Genomic DNA, 17,647 nt, shown 5'->3' with positions numbered 1-17,647 from the left:
CCAGGGATTAGAGGCTGAATAGCACTTTGCCCACTTAAGGAAAGTTTCTTGAAACTGCTCTTTCTCCCTGGTGATCCATTCCATTGATATTCTCCTATTACACTGTCCAGAATCCCTCATGTTTATTTACATGAAAGTGCTTTACTTATATACTTAAGAAATATAATAGCCACTGAGGAAAGAGAAAGGCAACCTACTTTTACCTTACCTTCTGATGGAAATATGAGGGAAGACAGGGAGATGTAAACCACCACTGCTCTCATTCCCTGGTACTCCATGCTGAAAGATAGATAAAATCTTTCCCTAATCTAGAGATCTAGTTTTAATCAAGGTTTATTCCTCCAAACCTGCTAAAACTCCAGCAATCTATACACTGCATTAATTCTCTTTGTTATTCTAATGGTTGTGTTAACCAACAATGCAAGACCAAAAGAAGCAGTAACTGAGTGTAAATTTACAAATTCATTACTTATGCCTTAGGATTATGGGGTTGCCCATATATAAATTCAAGGAAGAAATCACATTGATGATTGCCTAGTCTCATCATCTGAGCACACAACACAGAGATGGCATGTGGCTCAGTGGTGAAAAGAGCACAAGCTTCAGACCAAAGCACCCCAGGCTCTACAAACATAGCATATAAAACAAGTATCAGTGTCATGGCTATTTCAGAAAACGTTCGTGTCTGTCTCTGATTTCCTAAAATCAACCATAACCAGAATTTATCTTTTCAACTCATAAAATGACCCCATCCCACAATGCATTTTGTGGGTATTAATATCCTGTTGGCTTGGACAAAACAAATGGTCATTGAATGGTGAGTGTATACTTTCCTGATCCACTATTTTTTTATGTTTATCATTTGCTATATATTTTCTTATATTTTAAGAAGTATGTTTCCTTAGATGTTTGGTTACTAAAGTGTTTAGAAATACCACATTTTAAAAATAAATAAATGTCATTTGATCATACTAGTTTTTTCTGAATTGCCAGAAGAACCCATTTCTAACTACCTATAATTATTTCAAGTGACTAAAAAAGGGGATTCTGTGTCTAACACAATAGTGTCTCCTCTACAACTTTTGCTCATTCTTGAGGTGCCTTACTTTGCATACTGCTTGTTAACATTGTTGACTAACCCCCTTCATGTGCCCTGAAATAATCAAAAAAGGAAAACATTTTTCTGAGCAGGCAATGTCTTATAAAGTAAAAATGCCATTTGTTTGAATTCAAGGATACACACTATATACATGATCTTCATTTGAAAGAATGCTTTATTTTCTAAGGCTTTCCAAATGGCCCATTGTCTGACTTTAATTAGCCCACTGTCCTGCCCTATTTAGAGAACTGAACCACATTTCCAGGGCTTTCTGTGATCCACACCCAGCCACCTGCTCCTGCACAATTGCAGAATATTTTTAAATAATAATAAAAGTGAACCTTTCACAAGGAACTTATTTTTTCAGCTGTTCTATTGGTTCTGAAGGTTTTTGTTTTAAATGTCATGAAATTTAAAATCAGTCCTGGTGGTGAATTCTTCCTTGCAGCTTGCAAAAATAATCAGTTTTGCAACAAAACAACCATGGCAAGACCATCTGGCAGGACTGAAGCTCTGCAGATTCTGTTCTGACCAAAGTGCATCCTGGTGGCTCTTGTTGTTCTAACTGAGCTACATAAATACAAATAGCATTCCGAAGGCACACCAAGAGCCAGGGGTACAAAAATATGTTTCATTTTGTAACTCAGGCAACTGCAATCACTTTCTCACTGAGACAGCCTGGACATAATTTTGTGCCAAGCAGGAGAGTTGTTAAAATAAAAAATTCAAGAAACTGTCAGGAAGTTGGAATATGAGCTTTCCAAAAGACATAAAATAGCTCATATCCCAAAAGTTTAAGATACTTGGAATCATAAGTTTTTTAAAAGTTGAGATTAACAATAAAGATATAAGTCTGAGCATCCATTTTTAATTTTTATTAACTAGTTGACTTCATAAAAAGAAAAGGAATGTGTGGGCTGGAGAGATGGCTTAGTGGTTAAGTGCTTGCCTGTGAAGCCTAAGGACCCCAGTTCGAAGGTCGATTCCCCAGGACCCATGTAAGCCACCTGCACAAGGTGGCACATGCATCTGGAGTTCATTTGCAGTGGCTGGAGGCCCTGGTGTACCCATTCTCTCTCTCTCTCCCTCTCTCTCCCTCTCTCTCTCTCTCTCTCTCTCTCTCTCTCTCTCTCTCTCTCTCCTCTTCTCTCCTCTCCTTCTTTCTCTGTCTGTTGCCCTCAAATAAATAAAAATAAACAAAAAATTTAAAAAAGAAATATGTTGTGAAAATTCAAACAGAATCAAAGCCTATAAAGCAAAAGAACAAAGTTTAACATAAAAGTCTGTGGAAGTCTCCACTACTCACTTGTTATACATCCCAAGGCCAACCATATTCAGTTGCTTATGCATTCTCATAGATATTGGCTCTAATGTTATATTAGAGACAGACTAAGACATACCAAGTTGGTACATTGACAAGATAATAATTCTTGGTGTATGTTATATAAATATAACCACTATTATAAAAAAAAAGTTCATGTTTTCATAGTAATTTCTCTTCCCTCAGAGAAACCTTGAACATCACTTTCAGTCTTCACTTTACCTCTATACATTTGAAAACCTTAAGTAAATCACTTAATACTTTTCTATTAAAAGCACATAGTCCCTGTTGCTGCCCAGGCTTGGGATAGTGAGGACAAGCTGCACAAAACGGTGCCAGCTCTTCCGGTGTGAGATAAGTCCTCCATAGCCAAAGCTTTATAAATGCAAGGAAATGTTTATTAAGGATATTTTTTTCAATATTCCTACACAATGTACCATTAAATGAAATCATTAAAGAATTTTGCAATTTTTTTAAACTTTCCAAGCAAGGCAGTGTGAGGGAGAAATTCCAGCACCTTTTGAACATGCAGACATCAATGAAAGGACTCTCAATGATGAAGAAAATAGAGAGTGATCCTGGGGAACTGTACGGTGGCCCAGACAGATGGCCAGTGTCCCTTAGCACCTATGGCCATAAATCAGCCCTCCAAATCCATCCTCTAAAGAGTGGTGCACACCTTGCATCCCAGCACTTGGGAGGCAAAGATAGGAAGATTGCCAAGAGTTTGAGGCCACCCTGAGACTACATAGTAAATTCCAGGTCAGTCTGGGCTAAAGTGAAACCCTACTTCTAAAAGCAAATATAAATAAATAAAAATAAAAGGATTCCAAACAGATGTAGACAGAAATGCTACCTGCCAGCCTCCTGAAATCCTTCCTGGCTCTCAACATTGTGTCTTTATGAACCTGCAACAGTGCATACACTCACCTCTTCAACTATTCCAGACATAACCTTTTAGCATCAGAGTCAGTTTTTTATAACACTGCTTTCACCTTACCTACACTGATAAGAAGCTTCTGAAGAACCACTGGACACTAGTGGTCAAAGTCCAACTCCTAAGCATCGCTCCAGAAACCCCTCCTAAGTCCAGCCCTGCATTTCCCTCCAGCATCTCATCAGATCGCCTACCTTCACACATCCATCTCTATGCCTTTGACATGCTATTCCACACGTCTAAATCTTTGGTTTTCCCCATGACAATACATCTTTATCCTAGCTGCTTACTACTTTCCTAACATCCTTCAAAAGTAGACTCAAGATGGGCATGGTGGTGCATGCCTTTAATCCCAGTACTTGGGAGACAGAGGTAGGAGGATCACCATAAATTCAAGGCCTATACCAAATTATAGATCTAGATTAAAACCCATGCTGTGTCACATACTAGGTTTGTGACCTTGGACAGGTCCTTTAGGGTATCTAATTTACAGAGATGATACATTGTAACACTCCATTCCAGCGACTCATGGTGAGGATCTGATGAGGTCAATGCATGTAAGTCACTAAGCACACTACACAAAATATAAAATGCACAAGAATTAGTTGTCATTAAAAATAAGACACAATGCCTGACATATAGCCTAACATGAACTAGGTATTGAGAAATGCTTGTTGCATCAATCTTGAATAGTATTTTAATTATTATACTAGTTATATCCACATTTATGAAAATTTTCCATATTTATATATCTATAATATACTGATTACAGAATCCATGTTTTATTCTTCTTTGTATTTCTGCAGACAAATTGTATTTGTGTTTCTTTGCATTACTACTATCCTAGAATACAGTAGTCACATGGGATATTTAATCAACAAAGTAAAACTTTTCCCGCCAGCAAACCAACTTGCTTATTATTCCATGAAGAAAAGCTATGCTCTCCCTCCCCGGTATGTGCTTCATGAAAGTTCTCACACTTGGAGGCTTCCTTGTTCCTCTCTGTGTTCTGTGTTTGGTACTCAATTCAAATCCTCCATATAGTCACTGGCCTAATTTTTGACTTCCAATTTGTAGAGCATGGATAACTCAGAAGCTCTTGCTCTCTATCACAAGCTACTTTTTCCTGGGCAGGTCTGTATCTGATGCTTATTGCTGCATAAGAAACTGCCTGATCTTAATAGTCTAAAACAATTGAGATTATCATTACTCAAAGTTTTGCATGCCAGTTGGAAGTTCCTCTGATATTTCCCAGGGATTCCTCCTATGGTTGGATTTAGCTGATGTTGGAGGCCTGGATGGCCCAAAACAACTTTCCTTGACGCCTTTGGTAGTTGCTGCTAGCTGTTGGCAGGAGCACCACACCACAGCCTCTCATCATTCGGGAGGTTAGGCCCACTTCCTTATAAGGAGGTCAAAAGGCAGCAAGTGAAGAAAGCTTCAAATCTCCTTGAGGTCTAGGCTCTTAAACTTTCACATTGGCCATATTTTATTAAGTCACAAAGTCATCCTAAATTCAGTGTTCTGTGGAGAAATGACTCTACTTCGTGAAGGCAAGCACTGAAAAAAAAAAGTGTGTCCCTATTTAATTATCCACAGATGTTGGCCTCCTTAAGTAGGTTCTAATCTGAGTAATAGATTGCATTTTTTTCCAATGCTGTCCTTCCACATCAGCTGTGGCCAATAAATCTCATGGTTCAGTTGAGGAATCAAGAGAGAGAAATTGCTTACAATGTCCTGGACAGGTTAAAGAAAAGTGATTCTGGGGAAGCTTGAGTCTAAAGAATAATTGTCTTATTTACTGGCTGGTTAATTTGGGAGGTATATAACTTCTCCTATTCTTGATATCTTCTTTTGTAAAACTGAGATAACATATCTACTTTCTACCAAGATGACATTATATAAAGCACTTGGCAAATAATACATGCTTATCCCTGGAGTTTTTTTTTAATAATTTTTTTTAATTTTTTATTTATTTATTTGAGAGCGACAGACACAGAGAGAAAGACAGATAGAGGAAGAGAGAGAGAATGGGTGGGCCAGGGCTTCCAGCCTCTGCAAACGAACTCCAGACGCGTGCACCCCCTTGTGCATCTGGCTAACGTGGGACCTGGGGAACCGAGCCTCGAACCGGGGTCCTTAGGCTTCACAGGCAAGCGCTTAACCGCTAAGCCATCTCTCCAGCCCCTGGAGTTTTTATTATGGAGTTTTTTTTTTTTCTGTTTTGATTAAATGTATAACTCAGAGCAACAGTGTGAAAGTCAAAACCTGTTTCAAACTTTGAAGAAGTAGTAAGATTTATTGGAATATGACTGGGAGTACAGGCACCATGTAAGATTTGACACCAAAGAAAAAGCCTCTCCTATTATGGACTTATCACATTAACTTATTCACTTGATTCTTTATGCCCATTTTTTTCTGAGAAGAAAATGTCCCAATCTAACAGTGGTATCAATTTAATGACCACGTGTGCTAACAACAGCATAACTTTATGTTCATTCCGACATTGGCTGACAATCATATGACCTATGGTGAATCTTGATTCAGATATTAAAATGCTATGCTATAAATTTCAATGTAATATCATCAGATCTACCTGCCTCCTAACCATAGATATAATGATAATGAGAAATTAAATGTATGAAGTTTTATGATTCCTTGGAGATATCACCTACTCACAAATGGCCATGATTATTACTATTTAAGCATTAATAACAGTATCTTTAAGTTTAAAGAAATACTTTCTCACCTAGGTAATTCAATTTTTTTTAAAAAATGACTCAGCAATATAAAAAGTAGTGCCAGTACCTTAGTATATTCCTTCAACAAGGTTGGCACCTAAAAATATTATAGGGTCATAAAAATGGTAATAAATGTATTCAAAGGAAACTCCTAATCTTATCAATTTACTACCTTGGTGATCTATTAGTTCAAATTAACTCATTTTCATGGGGGGCTTTTGGGGCAGCTGTGAGGCTACTCTGCTTGCTACAGGAAGTTGCAGACTGGCAAATTTCATTCAAATCTAAACCTCTAAATTTGGCTACCTGGCATTGCAGGATCCTGTTGTTTGCAGTATGCAAAATTAAAATTATATACTGTCTTGTATGGTCAAAAGCTAGGGACTCTTAAATAGTAATTTCAGTGTTATTTCTGAAGGATTAGTAGTATTAGAATAACTGTGGATACAATATGTTGAACATGGACTAATAGGAGTGAGTTTTCCCTCCACATGGGGAAAGAAAGCATGTCTGAATGAGGCCATTCTCTTGCAACCTATAAAATCTAAGAAAGGGATAGAAAAGTAAATAATAGCTCTGAAATCTGTCTAGTGGAATCCTCCCCAGTCCCACATAAACCATTTGGACTAAGAAATGAACTTAAGAAGTGTTAATTGCTGATTTTATGTTAATTCATCTAAATAGTTTTCTGGTCCCCACATAGGGGACAACACCAATTATAACTGCAAAATAATTAATAAAATGTCTGTAACATGAATCTGGTACTTGGTCACAAGAGTTCAAAATTTGTTAAAATGCTTTAAATTGTATGGTTAGAATTTCTTAATTTTATTATATGTAAATTATACCTCAATGTATGTGGCCTTCTACAAAATAGAATATAACTTGAAAGATTATATATATATATGTGTGTGTGTGTGTGTGTGTGTGTGTGTGTATCTCCTTGTGTGTGTGCATATATACCCTGGACGCATACATTACATGCAGATATCTCAAAGGAGTAATCTACCCAATTTCAATTGATGTTTCTGTCAGCATGTATATAATTATATGATCTCTCTAATTGTCTTTAAGGCTTTTATACTAAATGTTTCTAAAACTATGATATTTTTACTGCTGTTTCCAAATTATTTAACTTATTGGCAGTAAGCTGTGGTTGCTAAGAAATAGGCTCTGGAGTCAGAGATCTGGTTGGTTCCGCTTCCTTGCCACCACTGCACCAAACCTTTCTAGAAGGGAGCTTCCTCAGTGTGTTTCTCCAGTGTCTCAGCCCAGAGTCAGTCAAATGAGAATAACACTCCTTTTCCTCTGGGATTGTTGTGAGAGTTAAATAAAACAATACATAGTGGTGGTAATATTTGTATCTGTAAAAGTACTACACATAACTGCTTATGACTTTCTTGGATTACAATTGAACTCTGCTGGAAAGTGTTTGAAATCATGGAGAGATAACAGCTTTTGTGCTGCTTAAACATAGGAAAGTATCTACATCTAGGTTCATTGCTTAGGTGTTCAATCCTGGGATGCTAGGTGGTCTGGAGAACTCTCCCACAACAAAATAGGGTCCTTTGTAAAATAAATTGTAGTGAGCTACTGAGCCAGATAAAAGGTAAGGGAACTGTCAGATGTTGAAAGTAGGAAGACAGGGTCAACATGTGAGGTGGGGATAAGGTTTGACAGGTATTAAGGCGTTAGCAGATAAAAAGATGATCTTCCAAAGGGGGCATTCACTGCAGACAAGTATCCAAAGTGGTTTTGTGTGTGAAGAATGGTTCTTGAGAGATCACCAAGGTCAGGAGCTTAATGAATCCTGAGGACTGAATGATAAAGTTCAGCAATGTGGATGAATCTGGCTCCCAAGACATATAAACATAAGTCTTCATGAGGAAAATAAATGTAATTTATGACCCTGCCTTTTCATAGACAATAGTCAACAAGATAGGAGCCTCCATCAAAGGTCATGCATGCATGAAGAAGCAACCCATTGTGACTGAGCCAGTATGAGTAATAAATAAATTCCCAAACTTTAAGACATTAAAATTACCAAACACAATGCATATACTAATTTATCTGATAAGAAGCTAACAAGAATATAATAAAAATTTTCAAGTAGACTTTAATAATAGAGTTGATCAGAATTTAAAAATACAAAATCATTGATATAGAAACCCAATGAAGAAGTTCAGAAGCAAATTACATTGAAGAATTATTGAAGTACACATAGATTTAAAGAAATTTATAGCAACAATAAAGAGCACAGAATCATGGATATAGGAAAAAACAAAGAGAGACTATGATTACATAATATAGAGGGTAAAAGTAAAAGCTCTGAAATATATCTAAGCAGTCTCAGAAGGATATAATAGGGACACTAGAGATAAGGTAATATGTGAAGAGATGATGGTTTAAATTTTTCCAGAACAGGTGAAAGACCTGAATACCCAGATACATGAAGCACATTGTATACCAAATAGCATAAGTCTAAAGAAATTTAGTCTACATCTAGATAAAGTGAGATAATCTTTAAAAGCTTTAATGACAAAAGAAGTATGTTAAAAATAATCAGAAAGATATAAACCAACCTTCCATGATGTAGGAATGGGAAAAGACTTCCTGAGCAACACCCCAGTAGCACAGGATCTTAAATAAGCACTCAATCATTGGTTTCTCATGAAGCTGAAAAGTTTCTTCACAGATAAACATATAATAAGCAGAGCCAATAGATTGCCTACAGAAAGGAAAAAAATATTTGCTGGCTATCCAACTGACATAGGCCTAATTTCTAGAATCTACAAAGAACTCAAAACACCTAAACAATAAAAAGTCAAACGACCCGCTCACAAAATGTGGCAAAGAACTGGACAGGCCATTCTCAAAGAAAGAAATACAAATGGCAAACACACACTTAAGAAAATGTTCATCATCCCTAATCATCAGGGAAATGCAAATTAAAACAATGATGAGATTCCACCTTACCCCAGTAAGGGGAGCAAACATTAAAAAACAAATGAAAATAAATGCTGGTGAGGATGTGGAGAAATAGGAACCCTCATCCACTGTTGGTGGGAATGTAAGATGGTACAACTTGGAAAGCAATATGGCGACTCCCAAAAAGGTTGACTATAGAGTTACCAACAGACCCAGTTATTCCCTTACTGGGCATTTATCCTAAAAGTTCCATGCCTCAGTTCAGAGAGATTTGCTCAACCATGTTTATAGCTGCTCAATTCATAATAGCTAAGAGCTGGAATCAACCCAGATGACCTTCATTAGACAAATGGATAACCAAGGTGTGGTATATCTACGAGATGGAATTCTACACAGCAGTAAGGAAAAATGACAAAATGAAATGTGAAGAAAAATGATCAAATCTGGAACAGATCATTCTCAGTGAACTCACCCAATCACAAAAGATAACCGCGGCATAGTCTCACTCATCTATGGCTCCTAACCTGAATCTACCCGAGATGCTGACATACCTAATAAGCATTTCAAGGACCAGACAATGCGGTTGGTGGGTTGGGAGGGGAGGGTAAGTGTGTGGGTGGGGGTCACAAAACTGGACCAAAATGTAATGGTACCATAAAATTCTACATTCTAAAAGACAGACTAAATGGTGGTACCTTCATCAGGCCCTTAGAGGGAACACCTGAATCACAAGGCCCTGGAAAGAGTATGAAGACTGACCTTAATCTTCTCCTGTTTCTGTTTCTCTCTCTCTCTTATGTTACTTATCTTTTTCTTCCTTCTCTTCTTGGGTGCTGACCTGCAACTCCCAATACCAGCATGTGGCTAACATCCACAATGAGCTGTTGATCAGAGAGACCTACAAGGTGTTCCAAAAGAAGACAGATTTCTGTCAGAGCACTTGATGACCTAACAAAGGTTATTGGTAATACTCTACTGCTGAAGACACCATATTCTGTTGGTATGTAACATGGAGTGACCTGACTGGACTCTGGAAGAGAGCCAGTCCTCAGACAGTTAGCTCCTCTAGTGACAGAAGATGCTTCATGAGTGGGAGAAAATGACCAACATCTGTCCAAGCAACTCATGGTCTAAGATACTCAGCAGCAAACAACTTAACTCAATGCTCACACAAACACAATAGTGACACATAGCCATGGTGGGAAACCACCTGTTCTTGATTTGGCGAACTTATCTGCTCAGTGGAATGGAACCCACACTGGAGCTGGGGAACAAGTCAGAACCATATCCAAACATGAGCCCACTCTCCATTATCAAGCTCCCACCAACAGTGGGCTACAAGAGGGCCTACACCTATTAAATTCTCTCTAAAAAAAAAACAAAGTTTATCCCATTGGAGTTAACTTCACTCTCCATTGGAGAATATGCTTCTCTTTTTCAGACAGACACAGATTCTGAGAGAACCAGCCCATCACACCTCAGAAGGGCCCCACCTGAAACTAAGAGTAATTGGGGAAATGAGCAAGAGTGCTGCTTCCTTGGTGAACCTGGTGCCAGCACAAGGGTGAAGGAGATAGACACAGAGAACACTCAACTCCTACCAAACCAGATATCCAGAGACACAGAGGCTCCCAAGACCTCATCACTGAAGCAGACCTAAAATGAACCCAACATGGCTCAGGGAAATTTGCAGAAGAGGGGATGGAAAGAATGTTAGAGCCACATGTTGGGTCATTATGTACAGAGACATTGCCTCTTTCCCATAACTGATGGCTAACCCCACAATGCACTTCCCATATTCCCCAACGAGGAGGGTCCCTGTGGAGGGGGAGGACAAGGAGGAGGCTAACAATGGTACAAACATGACTGTATGCACTGCGTACATAACTAATAAAAAATAACAATAATAATCAGAAAGAAAAGATTGCCACAAATAATAACTGGAAGATTAATAGCTGACTTCTTAACAGTAACCATGGAAGCCAAAGACCTGATACCTTCCAAGTACTGAGAGAATAAATACCATAAAGCTATGATTATAAACCCAACAACATTATCTAGAGAAAACAAAGTCAAAATAAAGCATATTTTCAGATAAATAAAGCCTGAAATGATTGGCACAAATACCATCTGCATTTAAGGAATATGCTAAAGAATTATTTCAGAAAAAAATGTAATTAATGTAGAAATTTTGGAGAAGATTAAGCCAAGAAAATGATAAACATACAAGCAAATATTATTAGATTTTAATTAACATAATTATGTATAAGTTGTGAGGGCTTAGTTATTTAAAAACAGGCTGATTGGACAAGGGAGATAGCTGGCCCAGGCCCAAGTACAGGTTTGATTTTCCAGTACTCATATAAAGCCAGGCCTACAAAGTGGTACATGCATCTGGAGTTTATTTGCTGCAAGAGGTCATGGACTGTCCATTCTATTTCTCTCTCTCTCTCTCTCTCTCTCTCTTTCTTTCTCATACATAAAAATATTTTAAACACCAGCTAATGTATATGAAAATAACATATTAGAAGAGTTGTAAGAGTTAATGTCCCTAGGTGCTTGTATTTCAGTGGGAGAATTAAGATATTCTTTGTAGTCCTTGGTAACTCTCCATAATAAAGTTTTATGACTAACCATAAAGGATGGAAGTAGTGTATAATTGCCATAAAGGGTGAGAGCAGATAGGGAAAAAGAACACAAGAGGCTTCATTTTGGTCAAGCAATAAACAAAATCAACTAGGCTGGCAATTGTGATGAGGTTTGTTATAGAACCCTACTGATAGTTCTATAGTAATTATTAAACCTGGGCAGAAAATGGAGGAGACATTGTATAAAATGTTAGAGATCGGGGATGGTAGATGGGAAAACGAGAGTGTTTACAGCAGAATTAGAGAAGGAGGACGGGTATGCGTCTGTACTGTACACAGTACCTTGTACACAGCCTGGGCTGAATCCAAGCCAAGCTGATGATGGCTGCTGAGTGAGAATACAATGTTGCTTCAGAAGTTATGGAACAGGTTCTGAAGTCAGAAAGGTCAGGGCATCAACTGAAGTTTTGAGCTCATGTCCAAAGAACTGTGTGCTGATGGTTCCTAACTTCCTTCTCTGTTTTCACCACTTGTTTTGCTCCAGAGCAGCTTGGAATGAGTTTTACAGTTGTAGTAGTCTAAGACTCAACATACCTAGATGCCTTCATCCTGCCCCAGCACAGCCAGATCAGCTTAAAGGAAGCAGAATCAGAGGGTGGGAGAACAGTAGAATCTCTCTGAGCCGCACCCGGGACAGCTACTGCCCCACCACACCTTACTCTTTCTGGACATGAGGCCTGAGACTGACACCGGAAGGTATTAGGGTTCAGCACAGTTCTATGAGAGACTTCATCACACAGAGCCAGTCAGTAAAACTCTGGAAAGCACAGGCCCTGGTTGCATGGAAAAATGTGCCCAGGCACAGACCATCTGCACCCACTTCTGACCACTTACATGCCCAGGACTTCTTTTTTGCCACTTAATATTTAACTTAGTTGAGTATAGTGGTACATGCATGTAATTCCAGCATTCTAGAGGCAGGGGCAGAAGGATTATGAATTCAAGACCAGCTTGGGCTATCTCCTAAGACCCTGTCTCAAAAATAATTCATGCTACAATAATCCCTCATCTTTTAGTCATGGTTTCATTTTCTAGTTTCAGTTACCCACAGCCAACTGCACTTTGAAAACATTCAATGGAAATTTTCTGAAACAAAAATTCATAAATTTTGTTTCATACTGAGTAGACTGATAAAGTCTCTGCTGGCTCAGGACATGAGTCCTACTTTTTCCAGTAAAGTCATGCAACTAATGCTTCCTGAACATCAGTCACTCACAAGGCTTCCCATTAGGGCTGGGATGTTGGAAGAGTGCTTGCCTAGCATGCACAAGGCCCTGGGTTCAATCCCCAAAGACTTCTTGGCTATCAGATCAACTTGGTTATCAGATCAGCACTCTTATTTTACTTAACCATGGTTCCAAAGAGCAAGGGTAGCAATGCCAGCAATTTTATTGTAATATATGATGATGGTGATGATGGTACCTATTATTGTCAATGTCTTTTTGTGCCAAATTTACAAATTAAACTTTGTTATACCATGTATGTATGAGGAAAATATAATATAGAGTTCAGTAATATCTATGATTTTAGGCAGCTATGGCGGACTTGGAAAAATTCTGCACATATAAGAAGGAACTTATATAACAGTGGCTAAGTAGTATATACTGCCTACTCTGTGCCAGCACAATCTATTCTATGTGTTCCACAACCATGCTCTCATTTCATGGTCAAGTGTCCAAGATGCCATAGCTAGTGAGGCAGAGCTACAGTTCAAGCACAGACATGCTGGTTCTACAGTCCTAACTCTTAGACACAACGCTGCCTCCAAGTACTTGAGTGATATCTTACTTGGAGTACAGGATTCAAGATTAAGGCTATGGATTGGATGGTTGTGTTCTCAAAATTCATTTGTTGTAGCCCTTATCTCTGATGTAATGGGATTTGGAGACAGAGACATAAGCATAATTAGGACATGAGAGATACAGTAGAAATGATGTCTGCGTGTCGCTCACATAAAAACATAATGAGAAGCCAGCCTTCTGCAACTAGAAAGAGACCTGATCGAGAACCAAGCCATGACCTCCAAGAACTGTGAACTAAAGTATTATTTAGGCCACGCAGGCTATCATATTTGCTTTGCAGATAAAAATATGGTAAGAAGACAGCTGTGAAACTGTTATCTTCAAATATTTGAAAAACTCTACAGAAAACAAGATTTAAACTTATTCTATATGAGCCAAGAGATATGAAGAAAAGATATTCTTTTCAGTCTACTTTACAGCCATCATAAATCCCAAGGGAAAGAGAGGGAGGGAGAGAGAGAGAGAAAGAGAGAGAGAGAAGGGGGGGGAGGGAAGGAGAGAGGGAGGGAGGGAGAGAGGGAGAGATATGCTGTCATTGTATATTATATGCGAGGTGACAGTACATAGGGAGAATTTAAGCATCAAGTGGGTGTTAGAACAAGCTTCTATAAGTTCTAATTCTTGATGGTCTATAGGACTATGAGGGCATTGACATAATAAAACATTATTATGTCTCATCTAGACAGTCTTTGTTGACATGTTTACCAGAATCTAAAAGTTTTATTTCCCTCTGGTTCTTGTAAAACCTCATTCCATAGTACTCAAATATCCACTCTCCATTACTTCTGCCCATCCTTCAGCCCAACTCTTCAAGGAGTATTTCTGAGTATCAGAAAATAAAGGTAGGGAAACATATTCTTAATTTTTTAATTGAATTCAGTTGTGTAACTAACAGAGCCAACACCTGCATTCTGTTTGCCTTCCAGGGCAGTGTCAGTCCCTCCCAGCCCCCATTCGTCCAGATGCCAGGTGAGTCCTCCTAAGCTGGAACTCAGCGTTGGATATTTGTTGTTGTTGTTGTTGTTTTGCAGTGTGGGAGATAAACCAAAGCCAGAGTCTGGAGCATGCTGTGCCAGATCTGTAGCCACGGGCTTCCAATTTTTTTTTAAATAATTGCCTCACATTACTTTCATGTCTTTTCTTCTTCAAAATAGCCATTTTTAAAATATGTTATTTATTTATTATTTGCAAGCAGAAAGATAGAATGGGAATGGCAGGGGCTCCAGCCACTGCAAACGAACTCCAGATGCACCGGGCTTTATGTGAATACTGGAGAATCGAACCCAGGTTGTTATCCTTTGCAGGCAAGCACCTTAACAACTGAGCCATCTCTCTAGTCCCAAAGTAGCCATTTTCAAAAATACATTCAGTGAAGATAAACTTTAATCAATCATTCTTCAACTCAAAATCCATTGTGATTTGAAGGCAGCCTTTTGATCCCTTGCCTAACAGAAGCTTTTAGAAAAAGGCAGTACTAGGCCTTTGGTCTATCGTCAGAACACCTGCAGTTCCAACACCATGTCTGGCAGGTGATGTACTTGCTTTGCACAGAATGGGCTGGGAACCGTAGGGCAGGACGTACCACTCGGGTGCTCTTGGTGTGTCGCCCACCTTGTTTAGTATGTGGTACGCATTTTAGTCTCATACCTTCACTCAACCCTCCTGTGGGGATGTGAAAGGAACGCTCCTGATAATAGTGGTGGGCACCCTTGTACACACAGCTCTCCTCCTCAGGAGGGCTTTCGCCCTTTCCAAACTGCATGGAGAACGGAGCAAGGGCTAGTGAGGCTTCTATATGTACCAGCGTCTTTACACTGTGTTTCCATACCATATTTACTGCCACTGGAACCTAGTTGCGTCTGTTCTTCCACTTAGAATTTCCTCCCTTTCTCTTAATAAGGAGAATTAGATATGCCTAAGGGAGGAGAGAGTTTTTTCTTCATTACTGTTTATACTTTGAAACTGGAAATATAAATACAATAGCCTACAAGAAGCCTTGTTTACCTATCCACCTTGCCCCTCAGTCTTCACCACTCCTTTCAATATGAATTCATGACATGAAGCAGAATCTTATTTATTTCTGTGCGGACTTTTATTTATACAGAGGTCTCTCCCAGGGAAGTTTGCTCATAATTAAAATTGAAGCTGCAGAGTTCAAATGTACAAGCAGATTGGAAGTTAGTGAATGTGAAATGAAAGCGGAGTCTGGAGAAGCATGTTCGGGGTTTCAGTGGGGAATTTGATTGCCTCCTCTGACTGAATAAATTTACATGTCAGGTTGAAAATAATGTTCTACTTCTGGCTTTACAGACAATGTGTAAATCCTGATCTGCCACCTAGAAGCTTGCAGGCCGACTGGGAAGATAGTGTGGAAGGGGAAACACTGATAGGCACAGTATTAAATTCCTATCGTGTGGGAGGGGCCAAAGTCATGATAACAAAGAGGAGGGGTCACCTCCAACAAGGATGGGAGTGGGAAGCAATGGCACTCAGAAGGCCTCCACAGCAGTTGGGAAAAGGTAAATAACCTTAAAGGTAGATAACCTGCATCTTCTCCCAAGCTCAGCTCTCTCGTGGTCTCTCAACTAAGCCACACCTTCATCCGGAGGAATATTGAAATCATCACTTATACAGACTGGAATCTGTGCCCCCAAACATTCTAATTGGACGTGCATGTCCTGCTACGGCAGGGTCAGGAAGTGTTCAGAAAACACACATACTCTCTTCTGAAACCGTTTCATTAGTGTTGCAGTTCTTTCCTCTAAGGGAAACGTTCTTCCTCAGCTTGCGGTGTCCTGGTGAGATGTGTGGGCACAAGGGGGCAGCAAATCACACGAGGATTGTGGGGGCCAGAAAAGCTCGTGGCTTCTCCACGTTGTCTCAAAGCCCATTTATTGATGGCTGCTAGATTCAAGACACCATGTTAAAGAATTAAAAGACCATCTACCCCTGACTCGAGGTGGAATCATCTAGAGGTCAGAATCGCCGATAAGAACCCGATAAACAGCCTCTTGGAAGCAGTCCTGTGTTGGGGACTGTACTCGGAAGCTGTGAGGAGATGCTTAGCTGGGTAAAATGTAAATTCCAGAGAATCCATTGACTTATCTCTTTAATCCAAATCGCTTCCTAGTACAGTATCTGCCACCTGAGAAGATATATGGTAAATGTATGTTGCCTGAGTGAAGGATAAATTACCGTATTCTTTAAATGAGGTCATCCCTAAAGCTAGAACGAACCTTACAAGCAAACCCCTGTTAACCCTGAGCCATCTCTCCAGCTCCAAGGTGAACTTTAGGTCTGTCCATTGCAAAAGCAGGGGTGCAGGAAGATGGTTGTGCCTGTCAAGCTATTTGTGTTACGTGATGTTAACTCGTGTGTTAGCAGCACCATTTCACACATAGTGATGCGGGGTAAAAGAGATTCCCTGACTTTCCTGGGAGGAAATTTTTGTCCTCTTTATTTATTGATTGATTGATTGATTTTCTCTCCATTTGGCCTCAGGCTCACCGGTCATGTCAAGTTACTATGGCGTCAGGAGATCTTTCCTGTCCGACTCAGACTTCCACGGCAGTAAATCGTTCTCAAATGACGTCTACACCTCTGGCGTGCCGAAGCCGCTCGCCTGCGAGTCTTCCGCGGGGCAGAGCCACAGCGCCCTGCTCGAGTCCTTCCTGGCGGAGCCGTACGGAGACTACCGCGCGCCAGGCTCGCTGTTCAGCGCCTCCGCCCTGCCGCCGCTCCTGCCGCCCTTCGCCAGCGACCCCGCGCACTTTGTGCTCGTGAGTACCGCAGGGAGGAACGGGAGGCCCAGGCTCCTGCGGATCTGATCAGCCTGCGCGCTGAAAAACCAGGGGGAAGCCAGGAGAGCCTCGCTCACCTGGAGAACCCCACCCCCGAGGCTGCGCTCCCCACGCTTGGAGATGCCAAGTCAGGCCCACTCTGCCAGGACACTTCTGAGAGAGTGCTGCTCAGAGATTATAGTAACCATAACAGCAAGTGGGTATCTTAGGCATTTGAACCAGGAAAACTGCAGGGTTTTATGACACGAATTTTGTTACCATTGTATGCTGATTTTGCCAAATGCTTCCAACCCATTAGCGCAGGTCTCCTCTGGCCCTTAGGGAAGGAATACTTATGTGATTGGAGGTCTGCTCCTCCCACAAAGGGACAA

At 39.9% G+C, this 17,647-nt stretch overlaps 1 protein-coding gene across 1 annotated transcript in view; it reads left to right on the top strand.

Moving 5' to 3' along the window:
• C3H11orf53 (chromosome 3 C11orf53 homolog) overlaps positions 1 to 17,647 on the top strand; it is a 40,653-nt gene that overhangs the window by 22,088 nt on the left and 918 nt on the right. The window contains exons 3-4 of the mRNA XM_012950664.2: positions 14,403 to 14,445; positions 16,978 to 17,255. Coding sequence (XP_012806118.2) covers positions 14,403 to 14,445; positions 16,978 to 17,255 — 321 coding nt within the window. The remainder of the gene's footprint in view (positions 1 to 14,402; positions 14,446 to 16,977; positions 17,256 to 17,647) is intronic.

Source organism: Jaculus jaculus, chromosome 3 (assembly GCF_020740685.1).
Source record: "Jaculus jaculus isolate mJacJac1 chromosome 3, mJacJac1.mat.Y.cur, whole genome shotgun sequence".
NCBI classification, from domain to species: Eukaryota; Metazoa; Chordata; class Mammalia; order Rodentia; family Dipodidae; genus Jaculus; species Jaculus jaculus.
This window is presented reverse-complemented; position numbering and strand designations above follow the sequence as displayed.